The sequence below is a fragment of the Mytilus galloprovincialis genome, chromosome 9 (genome assembly GCF_965363235.1).
Source record: "Mytilus galloprovincialis chromosome 9, xbMytGall1.hap1.1, whole genome shotgun sequence".
Taxonomy (NCBI): Eukaryota; Metazoa; Mollusca; class Bivalvia; order Mytilida; family Mytilidae; genus Mytilus; species Mytilus galloprovincialis.
This window is the reverse complement of record NC_134846.1, coordinates 11,045,786-11,067,139: the sequence shown is the minus strand read 5'-3', so window position 1 is coordinate 11,067,139 and position 21,354 is coordinate 11,045,786. Positions and strand designations below refer to the sequence as shown.

The 21,354-nt window shown below is 32.4% G+C and overlaps 1 protein-coding gene across 5 annotated transcripts in view; it reads left to right on the top strand.

The window, feature by feature from the left end:
- The first annotated feature begins 5,714 nt into the window (after positions 1-5,714).
- LOC143044392 (WD repeat domain phosphoinositide-interacting protein 2-like) overlaps positions 5,715-21,354 on the top strand; it is a 34,797-nt gene continuing 19,157 nt past the window's right edge. For 3 of the 5 annotated variants that reach the window (XM_076216380.1, XM_076216384.1, XM_076216383.1), the window contains exons 1-2: positions 5,716-5,907; positions 7,648-7,730. In XM_076216380.1, coding sequence (XP_076072495.1) covers positions 5,837-5,907; positions 7,648-7,730 — 154 coding nt within the window. In that variant the 5' untranslated portion in view covers positions 5,716-5,836. Of the gene's footprint in view, positions 5,908-7,647; positions 7,731-21,354 lie in introns of all 5 variants that reach the window. The other 2 variants (XM_076216379.1, XM_076216381.1) reach the window with 2 other exon arrangements.

The window sequence follows — 21,354 nt, the reverse complement described above, 5'->3', positions numbered from 1 at the left end:
AGTTGGATTCGAACAGCAGCTGATGCAAGCTTCAGAGGTGACGCTTAATGTGCCATTGCACCTGGTCTCGATCTTTTTTCTCCCTTTTTATCGATTTACAATACACCGGCAAACTACTGTTTCCTTTATTGAACATAAGTTTCTCCAGGTTATATTGTAACTGGTGATACTGAATTAAAACTGAAGATAATGTATCTCAGACAAATTCTATTTTTCTCGCTTAACGGACTTCAACAATAATTAAAAATATATGTTTGCTACCATGCTCTCAAAACAAACAAAAAAATCCCGAATATTTCAAAATCTTATTAACAAAAATGTCAATATCAATGTTATTTAAATACTGGTCTTATAATACATATACTCTTACAAGAGTAGTTCCATATGGTCTTCAGAACGAAGCATACACAAACAGTTTCATCGACCCATGGGGGGGGGGGGGGTAACTTCCTATTATTGGGTATACGGGGATGTGCCAAAAATATAGGTCATAATTTTGCGAGATTTTATATAAAAATGACCCTCCTTTTTAATGACATCCTATATTAAAATGCATTTACGTTTGATAACTGTATATTGATTTGGGGTATGATCTACATATCATATATAAATATGCTATTGATATGTGCACCAAACGATGTCAATTCATATATAAAAACTTAAAGGTAGCTGGTATATTTATGAATTATGAGTGATGATGAGTTAGTGCTTATATAAGCATGGGTCATATTTTAAATATTGTGTATAAGTATAGGTCATTCTTTCTTAAATATTTATATAACTATAGGTACTGAATTTCAGTGAATGTTATATTAAAATGGGTACGTTTTTTGAGGTAAAAATGGCACACCCCTACCAAAAAAATATTGAAGTTATCTTCTCTTTGATAACAAATGCCTTTGATTATTTGTGTTGAATGGACTCAAAGTGTTTGCAACAACATTCTACTGATATCAAAAAAGAAGAAAATTTTTTATACTGACACTAGTAAATGAATTTTAATTTTACAATTTATAAAGTCATTTATATAGTACTGTTAAGACATATCGTTACTGTTGAATAGCTTTTCAGACAGTTCAGTATGTTGATGCATCTTTCAAGTAAATAACAGTCTGCACATTACACGAACAAATGTTATCGACTGTAAATAAATGGTCTGAATTGAAAACAGAAAACAGAAAAACAAGACTTGATAATTCATTGTTCAGTGGTTTTACTGTTTAAAGGGGCACAAGATGTCAAATTCATGTTCATCGATTTGGTTCGAATTCTCACATTTGATTTATAACAATGTAAATCAATTATCCAAACTATTGAATGTATTGAATAAACAGTTTACAGGTCATGAGCTCGATAATATGTAGCTTACTTTCGCGTGTATTTTAGTCTAGACGACATCTAATTAACTATCGAGTTGACCCTCGAACACCTCCTATGAACATATAAGCGATATTAACATTTATATAGATATAAATACATTAAGCAAATCGTGCATTTAAATTTTTCATAGTCTTATATTTCATATCATAGATAAAAATATATATTTATCTTCATTTTTACCTGTATAAGAATATTTTTTGTGGATCGAATCAGTCGTTCAAATGATGTTTCTTTTTTCACTTTCAATGTTGACACTCACACCACATCACCCTCTATCTGATCTGTTCCTTTAAATAACTTTACACGGACAATTCATGCGTTATCCATCTCTAGCTAAAGAGTAAAATTGAAGTTCACAAGAATACGGATTCAATGAGGTCGAGTTATCCACTTGCAAGTGAATAATTCATCATCAATGTTTCTTATAAAAAAAAGAAGATGCTGTATGATTGCCAATGAGACAACAGACCAAAATGACACAGAAATTAACAACAATAGGTTACCATACGGCCTTCAACAATGAGCAAAGCTAATAACGCATAGTCACCTATAAAAGGCTTCAAAATGACAATGTAAAAAACAAATGAACTTATTTTGACAAAATTGAACAATACTGGCTGCTAAAGGGGAATAATTATTTCACTCTTTCACTTTCATTCATGACAAATCATACTTAAAATTTAGATTTTTATATATCTCGTAGCTAGTTCCCATTTAAAATGTTTAATAGATGCTCAGATTAAAAAAACTTTCTAGACTAAAATTATTGTATCAGTGAGAACTACACTGATTTTGTTTTCTTTGGTTTTTGTATTAAAGGAGATAGAGATCATCAGTATATCAATCCTAAAAATAAAGGACATTTTTTTCAGCTTCAAGAATAATCTCGCTTATTTATAGCCACGAATCGTCCGGGATTGGATTAAAATCCCTGTTGACATTATGTAGGACAGGACAGGACGATAGTGCTATGTGTTCGCCAACCGGGCAACAGTAGTAAACTGATGTTCAATAGTTATACATTGATTAAGCGAAAACAGACCTAGGTTACAAACTAAAATCGAGGTAAAGACAGCAAATATAAGATGAAAACAACGGAACATAGCAAAAAAATAATACTGCATTAATCATCACGGGGAAAACGGTACTATTTATTCTGCCATTGCGACAATAATAACATTTTCTAAATTTACCACCTTGTTTAATAAAAACTTTGACAAAACAGTTATGTGCAGTGTTAGAACTTTATCATTCTGTTTTAAAAATTGATATCAAATAGTATCATGACCAACTTCCAACGGAGCTTTTTCATGTTATCCATGCCCACCGTTATTTTATACCAGAATAATAAAATTTTGAAAGTCTTTTCGAATAATTCTCTAGAAATTTGTTTATGTTGTAAATTTACACACTGCAATTATTCATAGATAAATTAAAAAAAATATATTCTTACATTCAATCACAGTGATCCCAAGTTGACTTCCTTCACCTGCCGGGGGTACACAAGGGGCTACCCAAAAGATGGGAAAAGTCGTAGTACTATTTTAGCTATACAGTCGCGCGACTTGACACACAAAGCTTGTTAATTTATGTCTCATTTCTCTGTTTACACAAAGCAGTATTTTTTGTGTGTAGTAAGACGGATAACTTGTATTATGATACGTATAACAATAAAGCATTACTTTCTGTCTTAATGGTAATGCTCTGAATTTAATCACAAAACTTAATAAATTTGACAGCTTTTATTTACTATACTGACATTAGTGTTATAACATGTACAACACGAGTTAACCTATTCGTGAAGGTGTCCATAAATTTACGGAGTGTCATTTCTAATCTTTCCTCTTCATAACTTTGTTGGAGCAGTTTCTGCGTAAGGAGCACACTCCTGTATATGAAGTCTGTATAGTGTGAACATGTACGAGCATATTAAACGTTTCGCAGAGATTTTGATCTAAGATTAAGCAGTAGATCTTTATACTTTTTGAGAATCCACTTCTGATACTTTACTACTAGTAAAGGAAATGAAAAATCATCTCGTTTTGGTATTAAGCATGTTAAGCTTCCCGTTAACGATATAGCAATCTAATTAAAAACCGATCTCTCATCGCTCCTGTTTCTGATATGTCGCGTGGGAGATCTAACGAAACCCGCTTTGAGGTCACATGTGAGTGACCTCGTAGGTGTGTCTTTTTCGACCAATGAAATTGAGTCTTCCACGATCTTGTAAGTTTAACGTAAGGCAAAGGGATGTAACTCATTTTATTTACGACGAAATCGTCAGTCAAAATAATTCATAAACTTTTTTGATTGGCTTATTAATGGGTCGTCAACTCATTTGCATATCTTTATAAATTCATAACTTTTAGTTCACTCACATGTGACCTCAAAGCCGGTTTCGTTAGATCTCCCACGCGTCATATCAGAAAACCGGAGCGATGAGAGATCGGTTTTTAATTAGATTGACGATATAGATATTAGGATCCACGAAAGGTCAGTGTTCGTCATTAGTATAAGCTTTATATCAAGTCATTTCAGCAGGAAAAATCTCTTTAGTGTACATACTGAAGTCGACAATATTGAGAGCTAATATGTCTTCCAAAAAAACCAAAGTGTTATATTTTTTTTTATCAAATGTTTGATTCGAGTCTTTGCTGATTTTAGTCATAAATTGTAATTCATAACAATGCAGGAACAGGTCCGCAATAAGTAATGCACAGTTTCCATTGGACTTTATGGACGATATACGGAATCTCCAAAGTGAACAAAAATGTTAAACAGTAAAAATTCAAGGGAAGTTATATATATATAGTATCAAAGCAGGTCCAATTGACATAGTTCTTTTGTTTGCTGTTATCAAAACTGACCTTTATATATATATATATTCCCATTCTGATTTTTAAATGCCCATTATATTAGGTTTTTATGGATTTCTTCTTAATAAGAATATGAGACAAAGTGGTATATAGGTTAGAAAAACTTTGAACAGATTTAAAATCACCAATATACGCATGCAATTTATCAAGGAGTTCCAACGAACTTTTGACACTCCAAAAGTAATTGATTCCACTATTTTCACAGGTCTTATTTGAACAATTTATTATCGGGTTTTTGTTGTACCAAGTGTACTAGTATGTAGAATAGTAGTGTAGTAGTGGAACAATGGCTTGAAGACGATATAAATCTATGTTTATAAGGTGTTTTTGTGCAGCTTCGGACGCCAGTAAATAGTTAAAACTTTTATTGTATTTATTTAGGCAGAGGCGGATCCAGCCATTCTCAAAAATATGTCCCCATTCCAATGCACTGATCGTCCAAAAAAGGGCCCCCTTTCCTGGATCCGTCACTGGTATGCATGTTCGATTTGATTTTTTAACTCAGAAGAGGTGTGTCTACGGCATTGGTAGAATTTATATAGCAGACTACATATTCAACAGATTTAATATGATCTAATATGGCTTTGTCAGTAAAATAAAAAAACTATTTGAATTTTTTTTTACTAAGCTTTTAAAAAAGAACCTTCTTCAAAATTTGGATACAAATCGATTTTACGTTTTCAAATGATTCCATCAATATCATTTTCTCGATTCCTTATAGTCTCTTCTATTGTTTGGTTAGCGTATCTTGCTATTTATGGTTATTTTTGGTTTGAAAAAAAAAAATTTTTTATGAATATTTCAATATCAAGAATACCTTTATCTCGGGGGCCGTCACTTACTATTTATATATACAAGTTGATAGGACGTGCCGGTGGAATAGGTCACCTTTAATTCAATCTTGAAAATAGGTGAATAGGTCGGGGAAAACTATCAGAAATATATCATGGATTAGGTCAATAAAGTTCCCATAACTTCGTCGTCTGTCAATTTTCTCAGTGCATGTTCCCGTCTTTTTTTGTCAATCAATTTTTCTCTTTGAACACTTTGGTATTCCACTCTTACATTACAGACCACACCACGGGAAATCCAAACAATATGGGAAAAGGATACAGTTTTGCCTACGCATGCAATATATGAAAAGGTATACATTTTTAAAATCTAAATTATATGAAAAGGTAAACATTTTTAAAATCCGTAAATTATATGAAAAGGTATACATTTTTAAAATCTAAATTATATGAAAAGGTATACATTTTTAAAATCTAAATTATATGAAATGAGTGGGGTAGTCTAACAGAACTCCAGCGACACCCCGTACCAATTAAGTATTGAAGTATTCCCATGACTTTCATCAAGGGGGATTTGTATGGTCTTTCCGACGTTGAAACGGAATATATTCATAGTCGTTACCAGAATATACTTTCATTCTAAAACAATTTTTTTCACAAACCAATCAAAATAGTCGTTACATTTGGGATTCATCAGACAAAAATAAATAAATATCAAAATATTGCGAACAAAAACAACAAAAGTGGTAAAAACACAGCGACCAGTTAGAATTACTGGTCAAATATATAATGAACTTAGCAATAAGATCCGGCGACCATCCATCTGACCTTTTGTTCGTTAATTTTAACCAAGATTGCACGTAAGTATGACTATGATGACAGGACAAAAGCCTGAAAATTATGTCAGCTGATGACACCAGTGTCAAAAATAGATCATCTCTTTGTGGCGCAAAATTAAATCTGGAGTGAACCACATGTCTGATATGACTTAAATTGTTAAAATGAAAAGACACAAAGTAATTTCCTGCGAAAGAACAGTTTTTGGACAAATTATAAAACTACTAAAATGACCAATATTGCAAAAATGGTCAATAAATCTATTGCAATATGTCATAGTATATATTACATAATTTACAGTCACTTTAAATTGGAAATAGGTGTCAAAATTATTTTTTTTAAAGACTAATCACCAATTGCATGTTGAAGTCTATTTCAGTATCTGTGGAACTTTGAGTTATGTATCACTGTATCCTACCAAGTCTAAAATCGGTCATCTTGTTAGTTCATTTGGTATTTGTGTTTGAATTAAGCCCACACTGGCACTCCCATTGATGCACTACGCTGCTTTCAGCGTAAATAATCAGTGCAGAATACATTTTTCTACTCTTTTGAATAACATGAATAAGAAAACATGTCTAAAGGTATGTTTTCATTGTTATTGTCAAGTATTGCTCAAACATGCCAATTTCTAATGGCCATTTCAATCCTGACTTCTAGAACTTCACAAAATTCCACTTCCGGCCTCCATTGCTCTTTTTACATTCCATTCAGGGTTATTAATATATTGTGGCCATGGTGGCAGGCAATACAGTTCAAGCAAATCGTATTTTTACGAATTTCAAAATGACAAGCTCCTTATGTCTTTCACGATTTTCCCGTGAAAAAGCCCATCCAAAAATGAAAGGAAAATAAAAAAAACAATGTCCATGCATAATTTTGTTCAGGAATATTGGGTACATGTAAATGTAGGTAAGTTAAAAACTATTTACATCAATTTTTCATAGAAATACAAATTGATTAATTATAAAAAGATTGATATTCCGACTGTAGGTAAATATTCATACAAAATTCCATTGATGTTGAAAGCTAAGGGATGGCAAAAAATGAGGTTTCCTGTTGAATAAAACCCCAAATTATTGAAAACTATTTTAATGCAATATCCCACAAACAAATAACAAAATGAATAATGTAATTGCTGTAGACTGAAAAATCACCTAATTGACAATAGAGTAATTTGATTGGGTAGAATGATTTAACATCACATGATTTTGACGACATTGGAATTTGAATGTAAACAAACAAGGTCAGTAGGTTTAGTATGGGACAGCATCATACATTGAGTTGCTGAGAAACAATTATGAGTTACCAAGCTTGACAATACATGATAATAAAAAATCAAAGCTAAGTCTACAGAAAAAATATGATAAAAATATCCTTAGGTGAACGACTAATCAACATACATGTAGCTGGATATATGTAAGGTTCATCATAACAATGAACACAATAGTCATGATAGCTTTAATTGTTTTATTTAAACCTTGAAAAATTACTTTGAGTACCTACATGTACAATGGAATGTAGGACAGAAAGTCACATGATAGAAAGTCACATGACAAAAAGTCGCAGACAAAAAGTCACTGGACAAATCGTCACAAGTCATATTTTCTGATTATTTGCTTTGAATAAGGAAATGCTTATTTTTACCATGTTTACAAAAACAGTATTATTTTTAACTATTGTATATTATTGTATATTAACCAACTCTGTAAACAAAATTTATCAAAAAAATATCAATGATGATCAAATAATTGTTTTTTCAGGTCTTTAGCAGTTGGAAGTAAATCCTGGTACAGACTTTACTCATTAAATACTGTTGATAAATTAGAATCAATTTATGAAAGTGGTATGTACACACATGTAGAGTGTAATTCTGAACCTTCTTCAGGGAAGATCTTCCTTAAGTACTGATTTATGTTCATTCAGATGAATCAGTGCAGTTTGTCTGACCAAATTGTAAATTATTAAACAAGCATTTTATGTCTGATCAAATGTTTAACAACCATTTGATGAATTTCATAAAATCTGTTCTTAAAATCTGATTAAGATTCAATTTTTGTATAAGTAGATTATGTTAAAATGTTCTCTTATAATCATGATAATCAGTGTTCCAGCTATGCTGATTTCACAGGGTAGTCAGCCCGCCCTTTCCCAAGTGTCCTTTTGAAGATCGACTGTATTTTATTTTGTTTGTTTTGTAATGATCTGACATTAGAATATACTTTGTTTTTGACCCCAAGTTAATCAATGTGTCATAATCTGTTGTTACAGGTAGTCCATTTATTGGATGGGTCATTAATTATCATCAACATTAATTCATTCAAATAGAATGGGTCATTCAGCATGAAGAAATGTTTATACGACAACACAATTAGTGATGTTTTATACCTTAGTTTCATGGAGAAAACTTAATTGACAGAAAGTCCAAAATCATCATCAACTTGTTAAAAACAAGGTTTTACTTGTTTCTGTATAAGAAATAGCAAATTCAGATGTACATGTAGTTGTCTTTGTTTACCCTTACTTTAGATATGAAAATAACCAAAAAGTCCACCATTGTTGATCGTATTTATCTTTTCTACCGGCATGTACTGTGTATAATCCTCCAAAAAAGGAGCATAACCAAATTAAGAAAGATAACTCATTTTTATTTTTTCCTAGCATTGCGTTACCGACTTAAGATATATATGTCTACATACTTTTGGTCTTTTGAATTATGGGAAAATTTAAACAAAATGTGGTATGATTGCCAATTAGAAAGTTATCCACCAGATTTCAAAACAAGTACAATGAAGTATCTGTAAGCAATCATAGGCTACAGTACAGTCCTCAACAATGAAAAAAACATACTGTAAAGTTGGCTGTAAAAAAAGTAAAACAAGAACACTAATGATATAATCCAAAACAATTTACAATAAAACAAATTTGACAGAAAAAAACAAATAACAACCACAGAACTATACAGGCTACTGACTTGAGACAGGCACATAAGGAATGTGGCAAGATTAAACATGCTTGTGAGTGCTCAACCCTCCTCTAATCTGGGAAAGTTGGTTAACAGGATTAAACATGTTTGTGAGTGCTAAACCCTCCTTTAGCCTGGGAAAGTTGGTTAACAAGACAACATAAGAATAAAGCAAGTAAATAGTAAAATCACAAAAATACTCAACTCCAAGGAAAATTCAAAACGGAAAGTCTGTAATCAAATGGCAAAATCAAATAATAAAACACATCAAACAAATGGACAACAACTGTCATATATATGCCTAACTTGGTACAGGCAATTTTAAATGTAGAAAATGGTGGATTGAACCTGGTTTTATTGTGCTAAACCTCTCACTTGTATGACAGTTACATCAAATTTCGTTATATTTACAACAATGATTGTGTAACAGTATCATTTTTATACGACCGCAAAATTTGAAAAAATTTTCGTCGTACATCATGTATATTGCTATCACGTTGGCGTCGTCGTCGTCGTCCGAATACTTTTAGTTTTCGCACTCTAAGTTTAGTAAAAGTGAATGGAAATCTATGAAATTTTAACACAAGGTTTATGACCACAAAAGGAAGGTTGGTATTGATTTTGGGAGTTTTGGTCCCAACATTTTAGGAATTAGGGGCCAAAAAGGGCCCAAATAAGCATTTTCTTGGTTTTCGCACTATAACTTTAGTTTAAGTTAATAGAAATCTATGAAATTTTGACACAAGGTTTATGACCACAAAAGAACGGTTGGGATTGATTTTGGGAGTTTTGGTTTCAACAGTTTAGGAATTAGGGGCCAAAAAAGGGCCCAAATAAGCATTAATCTTGGTTTTCGCACAATAACTTTAGTTTAAGTAAATAGAAATCAATGAAATTTAAACACAATGTTAATGACTACAAAAGAAAGGTTGGTATTGGATTTTGGGAGTATTGGTCCCAACAGTTTAGGAATTAGGGGCCAAAAAGGGACCCAAATAAGCATTTTTCTTGGTTTTCGCACCATAACGTTAGTATAAGTAAATAGAAATCTATGAAATTTAAACACAAGGTTTATGACCATAAAAGGAAGGTTGGTATTGATTTTGGGAGTTTTGGTCCCTACAGAATAAGGGGCCCAAAGGGTCCAAAATTAAACTTTGTTTGATTTCATCAAAATTGAATAATTGGGGTTCTTTGATATGCCGAATCTAACTGTCATGACTGTGTATGTAGATTCTTAACTTTTGGTCCCGTTTTCAAATTGGTCTACATTAAGGTCCAAAGGGTCCAAAATTAAACTTAGTTTGATTTTGACAAAAAATGAATCAGTTAGGTTCTTTGCTATGCTGAATCTAAAAATGTACTTAGATTCTTGATTATTGGCCCAGTTTTCAAGTTGGTCCAAATCAGGGTCCAATATTAAACTTTGTTTGATTTCATCAAAAATTGAATAAATGGGGTTCTTTGATATACCAAATCTAACTGTGTATGTAGATTCTTCATTTTTATACGACCGCAAAAATTTTAATTTTTTGGTCGTATATTGCTATCACGTTGGCGTCGTCGTCGTCGTCCGAATACTTTTAGTTTTCGCACTCTAACTTTAGTAAAAGTGAATAGAAATCAATGAAATTTTAACACAAGGTTTATGACCACAAAAGGAAGGTTGGGATTGATTTTGGGAGTTTTGGTTCCAACATTTTAGGAATTAGGGGCCAAAAAGGGCCCAAATAAGCATTTTCTTGGTTTTCGCACTATAACTTTAGTTTAAGTGAATAGAAATCTATGAAATTTTGACACAAGGTTTATGACCACAAAAGGAAGGTTAGGATTAATTTTGGGAGTTTTGGTTCCAACAGTTTAGGAATTAAGGGCCAAAAAAGGGCCCAAATAAGCATTATTCTTGGTTTTCGCACAATAACTTTAGTATAAGTTAATAGAAATCAATGAAATTTTAACACAAGGTTTATGACCACTAAAGGAAGGTTGGGAGTGATTTTTGGAGTTGAGGTCAAAACAGTTTATGAATTAGGGGCCAAAAAGGGGCCCAAATAAGCATTATTTTTGGTTTTTGCACCATAACTTTAGTATAAGTAAATAGAAATCTATGAAATTTAAACACAAGGTTTATGACCATAAAAGGAAGGTTGGGTTTGATTTTGAAAGTTTTGGTCCTAACAGTTTAGGAATAAGGGGCCCAAAGGGTCCAAAATTGAACTTTGTGTGATTTCATCAAAAATTTAATAATTGGGGTTCTTTGATATGCCGAATCTAACTATGTATGTAGATTCTTAATTTTTGGTCCCGTTTTCAAATTGGTCTACATTAAGGTCCAAAGGGTCCAAAATTAAACTTAGTTTGATTTTAACAAAAATTGAATCCTTGGGGTTCTTTGATATGCTGAATTTAAAAATGTACTTAGATTTTTAATTATTGGCCTAGTTTTCAAGTTGGTCCAAATGGGGGTCCAAAATTAAACTTTGTTTGATTTCATCAAAAATTGAATAAATGGGTTCTTTGATATGCCAAATCTAACTGTGTATGTAGATTCTTAATTTTTGGTCCAGTTTTCAAATTGGTCTACATTAAGGTCCAAAGGGTCAAAAATTAAACTAAGTTTGATTTTAACAAAAATTAAATTCTTGGGCTTATTTGATATGCTTTATCTAAATATGTACTTTGATTTTTGATTATGTGCCCAGTTTTCAAGTTGGTCCAAATCAGGATTCCATATCAAGTATTGTGCAATAGCAAGAAATTTTCAATTGCACAGTATTGCACAATAGCAAGAAATATCTAATTGCACAATATTGTGCAATAGCAATTAATTTTCAATTGGAGTTATCTTTCTTTGTATAGAATAGTAGTTGATAATATATGTTGGAAATTTGCCAGACATGACTATGATGTCATTTTCTATTTTTATTTGCCAATAACTTTATGTAAATAACTTCATTGAAAATTTGCCAATATAAAATGTTGCTGATGAAGCTTTTTTTCCTTATCTTATCTAAAATGTTTTTAGATAAAGCTTTTTTTCCTTATCTTATCTAAAATGTTTTTAGATAATGTATGTTGGACATTTGCCAGACATGACTATGATGTCATTTTCTATTTTTATTTGCCAATAACTTTATGTAAATAACTTCATTGGAAATTTGCCAATATAAAATGTTGCTGATGAAGTTTTTTTTATTGTTTTATACAATAAACAATGTATATTCACTTTTACTACCAACCAATCTTTACCATTCAGTGATATCAAGCAACTCATTTTTACATTTTGATATTTTATGATGTATTTAAAAGAGTAGTTATTGTTGCAAACTCCATTAGAAATTTGAATTGATATCAGTTTTGGAAAAAGGGAAACGGGGATGTGAAAAAACTAGAGGCTCTAAAGGGCCTGTGTCGCTCACCTTGGTCTATGTGAATATTAAACAATGGACACAAATGGATTCATGACAAAATTGTGTTTTGGTGATGGTGATGTGTTTGTAGATCTTACTTTACTAAACATTGTTGCTGCTTACAATTATCTCTATCTATAACAGTACTTTCTGTGGAAAATGTTATTGAAAATCTTCAAATTTTAAGAAAATTGTTAAAAATTGACTATGAAGGGCAATAACTCCTTAGGGGGTCAATTGATTATTTTGGTCATACTGACTTAATTTTAGTCCTTACTTTGCTGTACATTATTGCTGTTTACAGTTTATCTCTATCTATAATAATATTCAAGATAATAACAAAAAAACAGCAAAATTTCCTCAAAATTACCAACTCAGGGGCAGCAACCTAACAACCGATTATCCGATTCATCTGAAAATTCCAGGGCAGATAGATCGTGACCTAATCAACAATTTTACTTCCTGTCAGATTTGCTCTTAATGCTTTGGTTTTTGAGTTATAAGCCAAAAACTGCATTTTACCCCATGTTCTATTTTTAGCCATGGTGGCCATCTTGGTTTGTTGGTCGAGTTACCGGACACATTTTTTTAACTAGATACCCCAATGATGATTATGGCTAAGTTTGGTTAAATTTGGCCCAGTAGTTTCAGAGGAGAAGATTTTTCTAAAAGATTACTAAGATTTACGAAAAATGGTTAAAAATTGACTATAAAGGGCAATAACTCCTAAAGTGGTCAACTGACCATTTTGGTCATGTTGACTTATTTGTACATCTTACTTTGCTGAACATTATTGCTGTTTAAAGTGTATCTCTATCTATAATAATATTCAAGATAATAACCAAAAACAGCAAAATTTCCTTAAAATTACAATTTCAGGGGCAGCAACCCAACAACGGAATGTCCGATTCATCTGAAAATTTCAGGGCAGATAGATCTTGACCTGATGAACAATATTACCCCATGTCAGATTTGCTCTAAATGCTTTGGTTTTTGAGTTATAAGCCAAAAACTGCATTTTACCCCTATGTTCTATTTTTAGCCATGGCGGCCATCTTGGTTGGTTGGCCGGGTCACCGGACACATTTTTTAAACTAGATACCCCAATGATGATTATGGCCAAGTTTGGTTAAATTTGGCCCAGTAGTTTTAGAGGAGAAGATTTTTGTAAAAGTTAACGACGCCGGACGACGACAGACGCCTGACGCCAAGTGATGAGAAAAGCTCACTTGGCCCTTCGGGCCAGGTGAGATAAAAAGGGGGGGGGGGTTTAAATTTTTCTCATTTCAGATTTCATAAATAAAAAGAAAATTTCTTCAAACATTTTTTTGAGAGGATTAATATTCAACAGCATTGTGAATTGCTCAAAGGCAAAAAAAAACTTTTAAGTTCATTAGACCACATTCATTCTGTGTCAGAAACCTATGCTGTGTCAACTATTTAATTTTAGATTTAAAAAGTTTGAAGAAGAAATCTTTAATTGATTTGTAAAATCTTGACATTTGTTTTGTGTAAAAAAAAACCTGTGTAATGTCAAAAATTTGATCACAATCCAAATTCAGAGCTGTATCACGCTTGAATGTTTTGTCCATACTTGCCCCAACTGTTCCGGGTTCGACCTCTGCGGTCGTATAAAGCTGCGCCCTGCGGAGCACCTGGTTTGTCCTGTTTTCAAATTGGTCTACACTAAAGTCCAAAGGGTCCAAAATTAAACTTAGTCTGATTTTAACAAAAATTGAAATCTTGGGGTTCTTTGATATGCTGAATCCAAAAATGTACTTAGATTTTTATACAACCGCAAAATTTGAAAAAATTTTTGTCGTATATTGCTATCACGTTGGCGTCGTCGTCTGCGTCGTCGTCGTCGTCCGAATACTTTTAGTTTTCACACTCTAACTTTAGTAAAAGTGAATGGAAATCTATGAAATTTTAACACAAGGTTTATGACCACAAAAGGAAGGTTGGTATTGATTTTGGGAGTTTTGGTCCCAACATTTTAGGAATAAGGGGCCAAAAAGGGCCCAAATAAGCATTTTCTTGGTTTTCGCACTATAACTTTAGTTTAAGTTAATAGAAATCTATGAAATTTTGACACAAGGTTTATGACCACAAAAGAACGGTTGGGATTGATTTTGGGAGTTTTGGTTTCAACAGTTTAGGAATTAGGGGCCAAAAAAGGGCCCAAATAAGCATTAATCTTGGTTTTCGCACAATAACTTTAGTTTAAGTAAATAGAAATCAATGAAATTTAAACACAATGTTAATGACTACAAAAGAAAGGTTGGTATTGGATTTTGGGAGTATTGGTCCCAACAGTTTAGGAATTAGGGGCCAAAAAGGGACCCAAATAAGCATTTTTCTTGGTTTTCGCACCATAACGTTAGTATAAGTAAATAGAAATCTATGAAATTTAAACACAAGGTTTATGACCATAAAAGGAAGGTTGGTATTGATTTTGGGAGTTTTGGTCCCTACAGAATAAGGGGCCCAAAGGGTCCAAAATTAAACTTTGTTTGATTTCATCAAAATTGAATAATTGGGGTTCTTTGATATGCTGAATCTAACTGTCATGACTGTGTATGTAGATTCTTAACTTTTGGTCCCGTTTTCAAATTGGTCTACATTAAGGTCCAAAGGGTCCAAAATTAAACTTAGTTTGATTTTGACAAAAAATGAATCAGTTAGGTTCTTTGCTATGCTGAATCTAAAAATGTACTTAGATTCTTGATTATTGGCCCAGTTTTCAAGTTGGTCCAAATCAGGGTCCAATATTAAACTTTGTTTGATTTCATCAAAAATTGAATAAATGGGGTTCTTTGATATACCAAATCTAACTGTGTATGTAGATTCTTCATTTTTATACGACCGCAAAAATTTTAATTTTTTGGTCGTATATTGCTATCACGTTGGCGTCGTCGTCGTCGTCCGAATACTTTTAGTTTTCGCACTCTAACTTTAGTAAAAGTGAATAGAAATCAATGAAATTTTAACACAAGGTTTATGACCACAAAAGGAAGGTTGGGATTGATTTTGGGAGTTTTGGTTCCAACATTTTAGGAATTAGGGGCCAAAAAGGGCCCAAATAAGCATTTTCTTGGTTTTCGCACTATAACTTTAGTTTAAGTGAATAGAAATCTATGAAATTTTGACACAAGGTTTATGACCACAAAAGGAAGGTTAGGATTAATTTTGGGAGTTTTGGTTCCAACAGTTTAGGAATTAAGGGCCAAAAAAGGGCCCAAATAAGCATTATTCTTGGTTTTCGCACAATAACTTTAGTATAAGTTAATAGAAATCAATGAAATTTTAACACAAGGTTTATGACCACTAAAGGAAGGTTGGGAGTGATTTTTGGAGTTGAGGTCAAAACAGTTTATGAATTAGGGGCCAAAAAGGGGCCCAAATAAGCATTATTTTTGGTTTTTGCACCATAACTTTAGTATAAGTAAATAGAAATCTATGAAATTTAAACACAAGGTTTATGACCATAAAAGGAAGGTTGGGTTTGATTTTGAAAGTTTTGGTCCTAACAGTTTAGGAATAAGGGGCCCAAAGGGTCCAAAATTGAACTTTGTGTGATTTCATCAAAAATTTAATAATTGGGGTTCTTTGATATGCCGAATCTAACTATGTATGTAGATTCTTAATTTTTGGTCCCGTTTTCAAATTGGTCTACATTAAGGTCCAAAGGGTCCAAAATTAAACTTAGTTTGATTTTAACAAAAATTGAATCCTTGGGGTTCTTTGATATGCTGAATTTAAAAATGTACTTAGATTTTTAATTATTGGCCTAGTTTTCAAGTTGGTCCAAATGGGGGTCCAAAATTAAACTTTGTTTGATTTCATCAAAAATTGAATAAATGGGTTCTTTGATATGCCAAATCTAACTGTGTATGTAGATTCTTAATTTTTGGTCCAGTTTTCAAATTGGTCTACATTAAGGTCCAAAGGGTCAAAAATTAAACTAAGTTTGATTTTAACAAAAATTAAATTCTTGGGCTTATTTGATATGCTTTATCTAAATATGTACTTTGATTTTTGATTATGTGCCCAGTTTTCAAGTTGGTCCAAATCAGGATTCCATATCAAGTATTGTGCAATAGCAAGAAATTTTCAATTGCACAGTATTGCACAATAGCAAGAAATATCTAATTGCACAATATTGTGCAATAGCAATTAATTTTCAATTGGAGTTATCTTTCTTTGTATAGAATAGTAGTTGATAATATATGTTGGAAATTTGCCAGACATGACTATGATGTCATTTTCTATTTTTATTTGCCAATAACTTTATGTAAATAACTTCATTGAAAATTTGCCAATATAAAATGTTGCTGATGAAGCTTTTTTTCCTTATCTTATCTAAAATGTTTTTAGATAAAGCTTTTTTTCCTTATCTTATCTAAAATGTTTTTAGATAATGTATGTTGGACATTTGCCAGACATGACTATGATGTCATTTTCTATTTTTATTTGCCAATAACTTTATGTAAATAACTTCATTGGAAATTTGCCAATATAAAATGTTGCTGATGAAGTTTTTTTTATTGTTTTATACAATAAACAATGTATATTCACTTTTACTACCAACCAATCTTTACCATTCAGTGATATCAAGCAACTCATTTTTACATTTTGATATTTTATGATGTATTTAAAAGAGTAGTTATTGTTGCAAACTCCATTAGAAATTTGAATTGATATCAGTTTTGGAAAAAGGGAAACGGGGATGTGAAAAAACTAGAGGCTCTAAAGGGCCTGTGTCGCTCACCTTGGTCTATGTGAATATTAAACAATGGACACAAATGGATTCATGACAAAATTGTGTTTTGGTGATGGTGATGTGTTTGTAGATCTTACTTTACTAAACATTGTTGCTGCTTACAATTATCTCTATCTATAACAGTACTTTCTGTGGAAAATGTTATTGAAAATCTTCAAATTTTAAGAAAATTGTTAAAAATTGACTATGAAGGGCAATAACTCCTTAGGGGGTCAATTGATTATTTTGGTCATACTGACTTAATTTTAGTTCTTACTTTGCTGTACATTATTGCTGTTTACAGTTTATCTCTATCTATAATAATATTCAAGATAATAACAAAAAAACAGCAAAATTTCCTCAAAATTACCAACTCAGGGGCAGCAACCTAACAACCGATTATCCGATTCATCTGAAAATTCCAGGGCAGATAGATCGTGACCTAATCAACAATTTTACTTCCTGTCAGATTTGCTCTTAATGCTTTGGTTTTTGAGTTATAAGCCAAAAACTGCATTTTACCCCATGTTCTATTTTTAGCCATGGTGGCCATCTTGGTTTGTTGGTCGAGTTACCGGACACATTTTTTTAACTAGATACCCCAATGATGATTATGGCTAAGTTTGGTTAAATTTGGCCCAGTAGTTTCAGAGGAGAAGATTTTTCTAAAAGATTACTAAGATTTACGAAAAATGGTTAAAAATTGACTATAAAGGGCAATAACTCCTAAAGTGGTCAACTGACCATTTTGGTCATGTTGACTTATTTGTACATCTTACTTTGCTGAACATTATTGCTGTTTAAAGTGTATCTCTATCTATAATAATATTCAAGATAATAACCAAAAACAGCAAAATTTCCTTAAAATTACAATTTCAGGGGCAGCAACCCAACAACGGAATGTCCGATTCATCTGAAAATTTCAGGGCAGATAGATCTTGACCTGATGAACAATATTACCCCATGTCAGATTTGCTCTAAATGCTTTGGTTTTTGAGTTATAAGCCAAAAACTGCATTTTACCCCTATGTTCTATTTTTAGCCATGGCGGCCATCTTGGTTGGTTGGCCGGGTCACCGGACACATTTTTTAAACTAGATACCCCAATGATGATTATGGCCAAGTTTGGTTAAATTTGGCCCCGTAGTTTTAGAGGAGAAGATTTTTGTAAAAGTTAACGACGCCGGACAACGACAGACGCCTGACGCCAAGTGATGAGAAAAGCTCACTTGGCCCTTCGGGCCAGGTGAGATAAAAAGGGGGGGGGGGGGTTTAAATTTTTCTCATTTCAGATTTCATAAATAAAAAGAAAATTTCTTCAAACATTTTTTTGAGAGGATTAATATTCAACAGCATTGTGAATTGCTCAAAGGCAAAAAAAAACTTTTAAGTTCATTAGACCACATTCATTCTGTGTCAGAAACCTATGCTGTGTCAACTATTTAATTTTAGATTTAAAAAGTTTGAAGAAGAAATCTTTAATTGATTTGTAAAATCTTGACATTTGTTTTGTGTAAAAAAAAACCTGTGTAATGTCAAAAATTTGATCACAATCCAAATTCAGAGCTGTATCACGCTTGAATGTTTTGTCCATACTTGCCCCAACTGTTCCGGGTTCGACCTCTGCGGTCGTATAAAGCTGCGCCCTGCGGAGCACCTGGTTTGTCCTGTTTTCAAATTGGTCTACACTAAAGTCCAAAGGGTCCAAAATTAAACTTAGTCTGATTTTAACAAAAATTGAAATCTTGGGGTTCTTTGATATGCTGAATCCAAAAATGTACTTAGATTTTTATACAACCGCAAAATTTGAAAAAATTTTCGTCGTATATTGCTATCACGTTGGCGTCGTCGTCTGCGTCGTCGTCGTCGTCCGAATACTTTTAGTTTTCACACTCTAACTTTAGTAAAAGTGAATGGAAATCTATGAAATTTTAACACAAGGTTTATGACCACAAAAGGAAGGTTGGTATTGATTTTGGGAGTTTTGGTCCCAACATTTTAGGAATAAGGGGCCAAAAAGGGCCCAAATAAGCATTTTCTTGGTTTTCGCACTATAACTTTAGTTAAAGTTAATAGAAATCTATGAAATTTTGACACAAGGTTTATGACCACAAAAGAACGGTTGGGATTGATTTTGGGAGTTTTGGTTTCAACAGTTTAGGAATTAGGGGCCAAAAAAGGGCCCAAATAAGCATTATTCTTGGTTTTCGCACAATAACTTTAGTTTAAGTAAATAGAAATCAATGAAATTTAAACACAATGTTAATGACTACAAAAGGAAGGTTGGTATTGATTTTGGGAGTTTAGGTCCCAACAGTTTAGGAATTAGGGGCCAAAAAGGGACCCAAATAAGCATTTTTCTTGGTTTTCGCACCATAACGTTAGTATAAGTAAATAGAAATCTATGAAATTTAAACACAAGGTTTATGACCATAAAAGGAAGGTTGGTATTGATTTTGGGAGTTTTGGTCCCAACATAATAAGGGGCCCAAAGGGTCCAAAATTAAACTTTGTTTGATTTCATCAAAATTGAATAATTGGGGTTCTTTGATATGCCGAATCTAACTGTCATGACTGTGTATGTAGATTCTTAACTTTTGGTCCCGTTTTCAAATTGGTCTACATTAAGGTCCAAAGGGTCCAAAATTAAACTTAGTTTGATTTTGACAAAAAATGAATCAGTTAGGTTCTTTGATATGCTGAATCTAAAAATGTACTTAGATTCTTGATTATTGGCCCAGTTTTCAAGTTGGTCCAAATCGGGGTCCAAAATTAAACTTTGTTTGACTTCATCAAAAATTGAATAAATGGGGTTCTTTGATATACCAAATCTAACTGTGTATGTAGATTCTTCATTTTTGGTCCTGTTTTCAAATTGGTCTACACTCAAGTCCAAAGGGTCCAAAATTAAACTTAGTCTGATTTTAACAAAAATTGAAATCTTGGGGTTCTTTGATATGCTGAATCCAAAAATGTACTTAGATTTTTTATTATGGGCCCAGTTTTCAAGTTGGTCCAAATCAGGATCTAAAATTTTTATATTAAGTATTGTGCAATAGCAAGTCTTTTCAATTGCACAGTATTGCGCAATGGCAAGAAATATCTAATTGCACAATATTGTGAAATAGCAATTTTTTTTTTAATTAGAGTTATCTTTCTTTGTCCAGAATAGTAAGCAAGAAATATCTAATTGCAAACTATTGTGCAATAGCAAGATTTTTTTTTAATTGGAGTTATCTTTCTTTGTCCAGAATCAACTTAAATCTTTGTTATATACAATATACAATGTATATTCACTTTTTACTACCAACTGATAAATTAAAATAATCTTTACCATTCAGTGATAACAAGCAGTTTTTTTACATCTTAATATTTTATGATGTATTTAAATGAGTAGTTATTGTTGCAAACTCCATTAGAAATTTTAATTGAGATTAGTTTTGGAATAAGGGAAAGGGGGATGTGATTAAAAAAATTGGGTTCAATTTTTATACGACCGCAAATTTTGAAAAAATTTTCGTCGTATATTGCTATCACGTTGGCGTCGGCGTCGTCGTCCGGCGTCCGAATACTTTTAGTTTTCGCACTCTAACTTTAGTAAAAGTGAATGGAAATCTATGAAATTTTAACACAAGGTTTATGACCACAAAAGGAAGGTTGGTATTGATTTTGGGAATTTTGGTCCCAACATTTTGGGAATTAGGGGCCAAAAAGGGCCCAAATAAGCATTTTCTTGGTTTTCGCACTATAACTTTAGTTTAAGTTAATAGAAATCTATGAAATTTTGACACAAGGTTTATGACCACAAAAGAACGGTTGGGATTGATTTTGGGAGTTTTGGTCTCAACAGTTTAGGAATAAGGGGCCAAAAAAGGGCCCAAATAAACATTATTCTTGGTTTTCGCACAATAACATTAGTTTAAGTAAATAGAAATCAATGAAATTTAAACACAATGTTAATGACTACAAAAGGAAGGTTGGTATTGATTTTGGGAGTTTAGGTCCCAACAGTTTAGGAATAAGGGGCCAAAAAGGGACCCAAATAAGCATTTTTCTTGGTTTTCGCACCATAACGTTAGTATAAGTAAATAGAAATCTATGAAATTTAAACACAAGGTTTATGACCATAAAAGAAAGGTTTGGTTTGATTTTGGGAGTTTTGGTCCCAACATAATAAGGGGCCCAAAGGGTCCAAAATTAAACTTTTGTTTGATTTCATCAAAATTGAATAATTGGGGTTCTTTGATATGCTGAATCTAACTGTCATGACTGTGTATGTAGATTCTTAACTTTTGGTCCCGTTTTCAAATTGGTCTACATTAAGGTCCAAAGG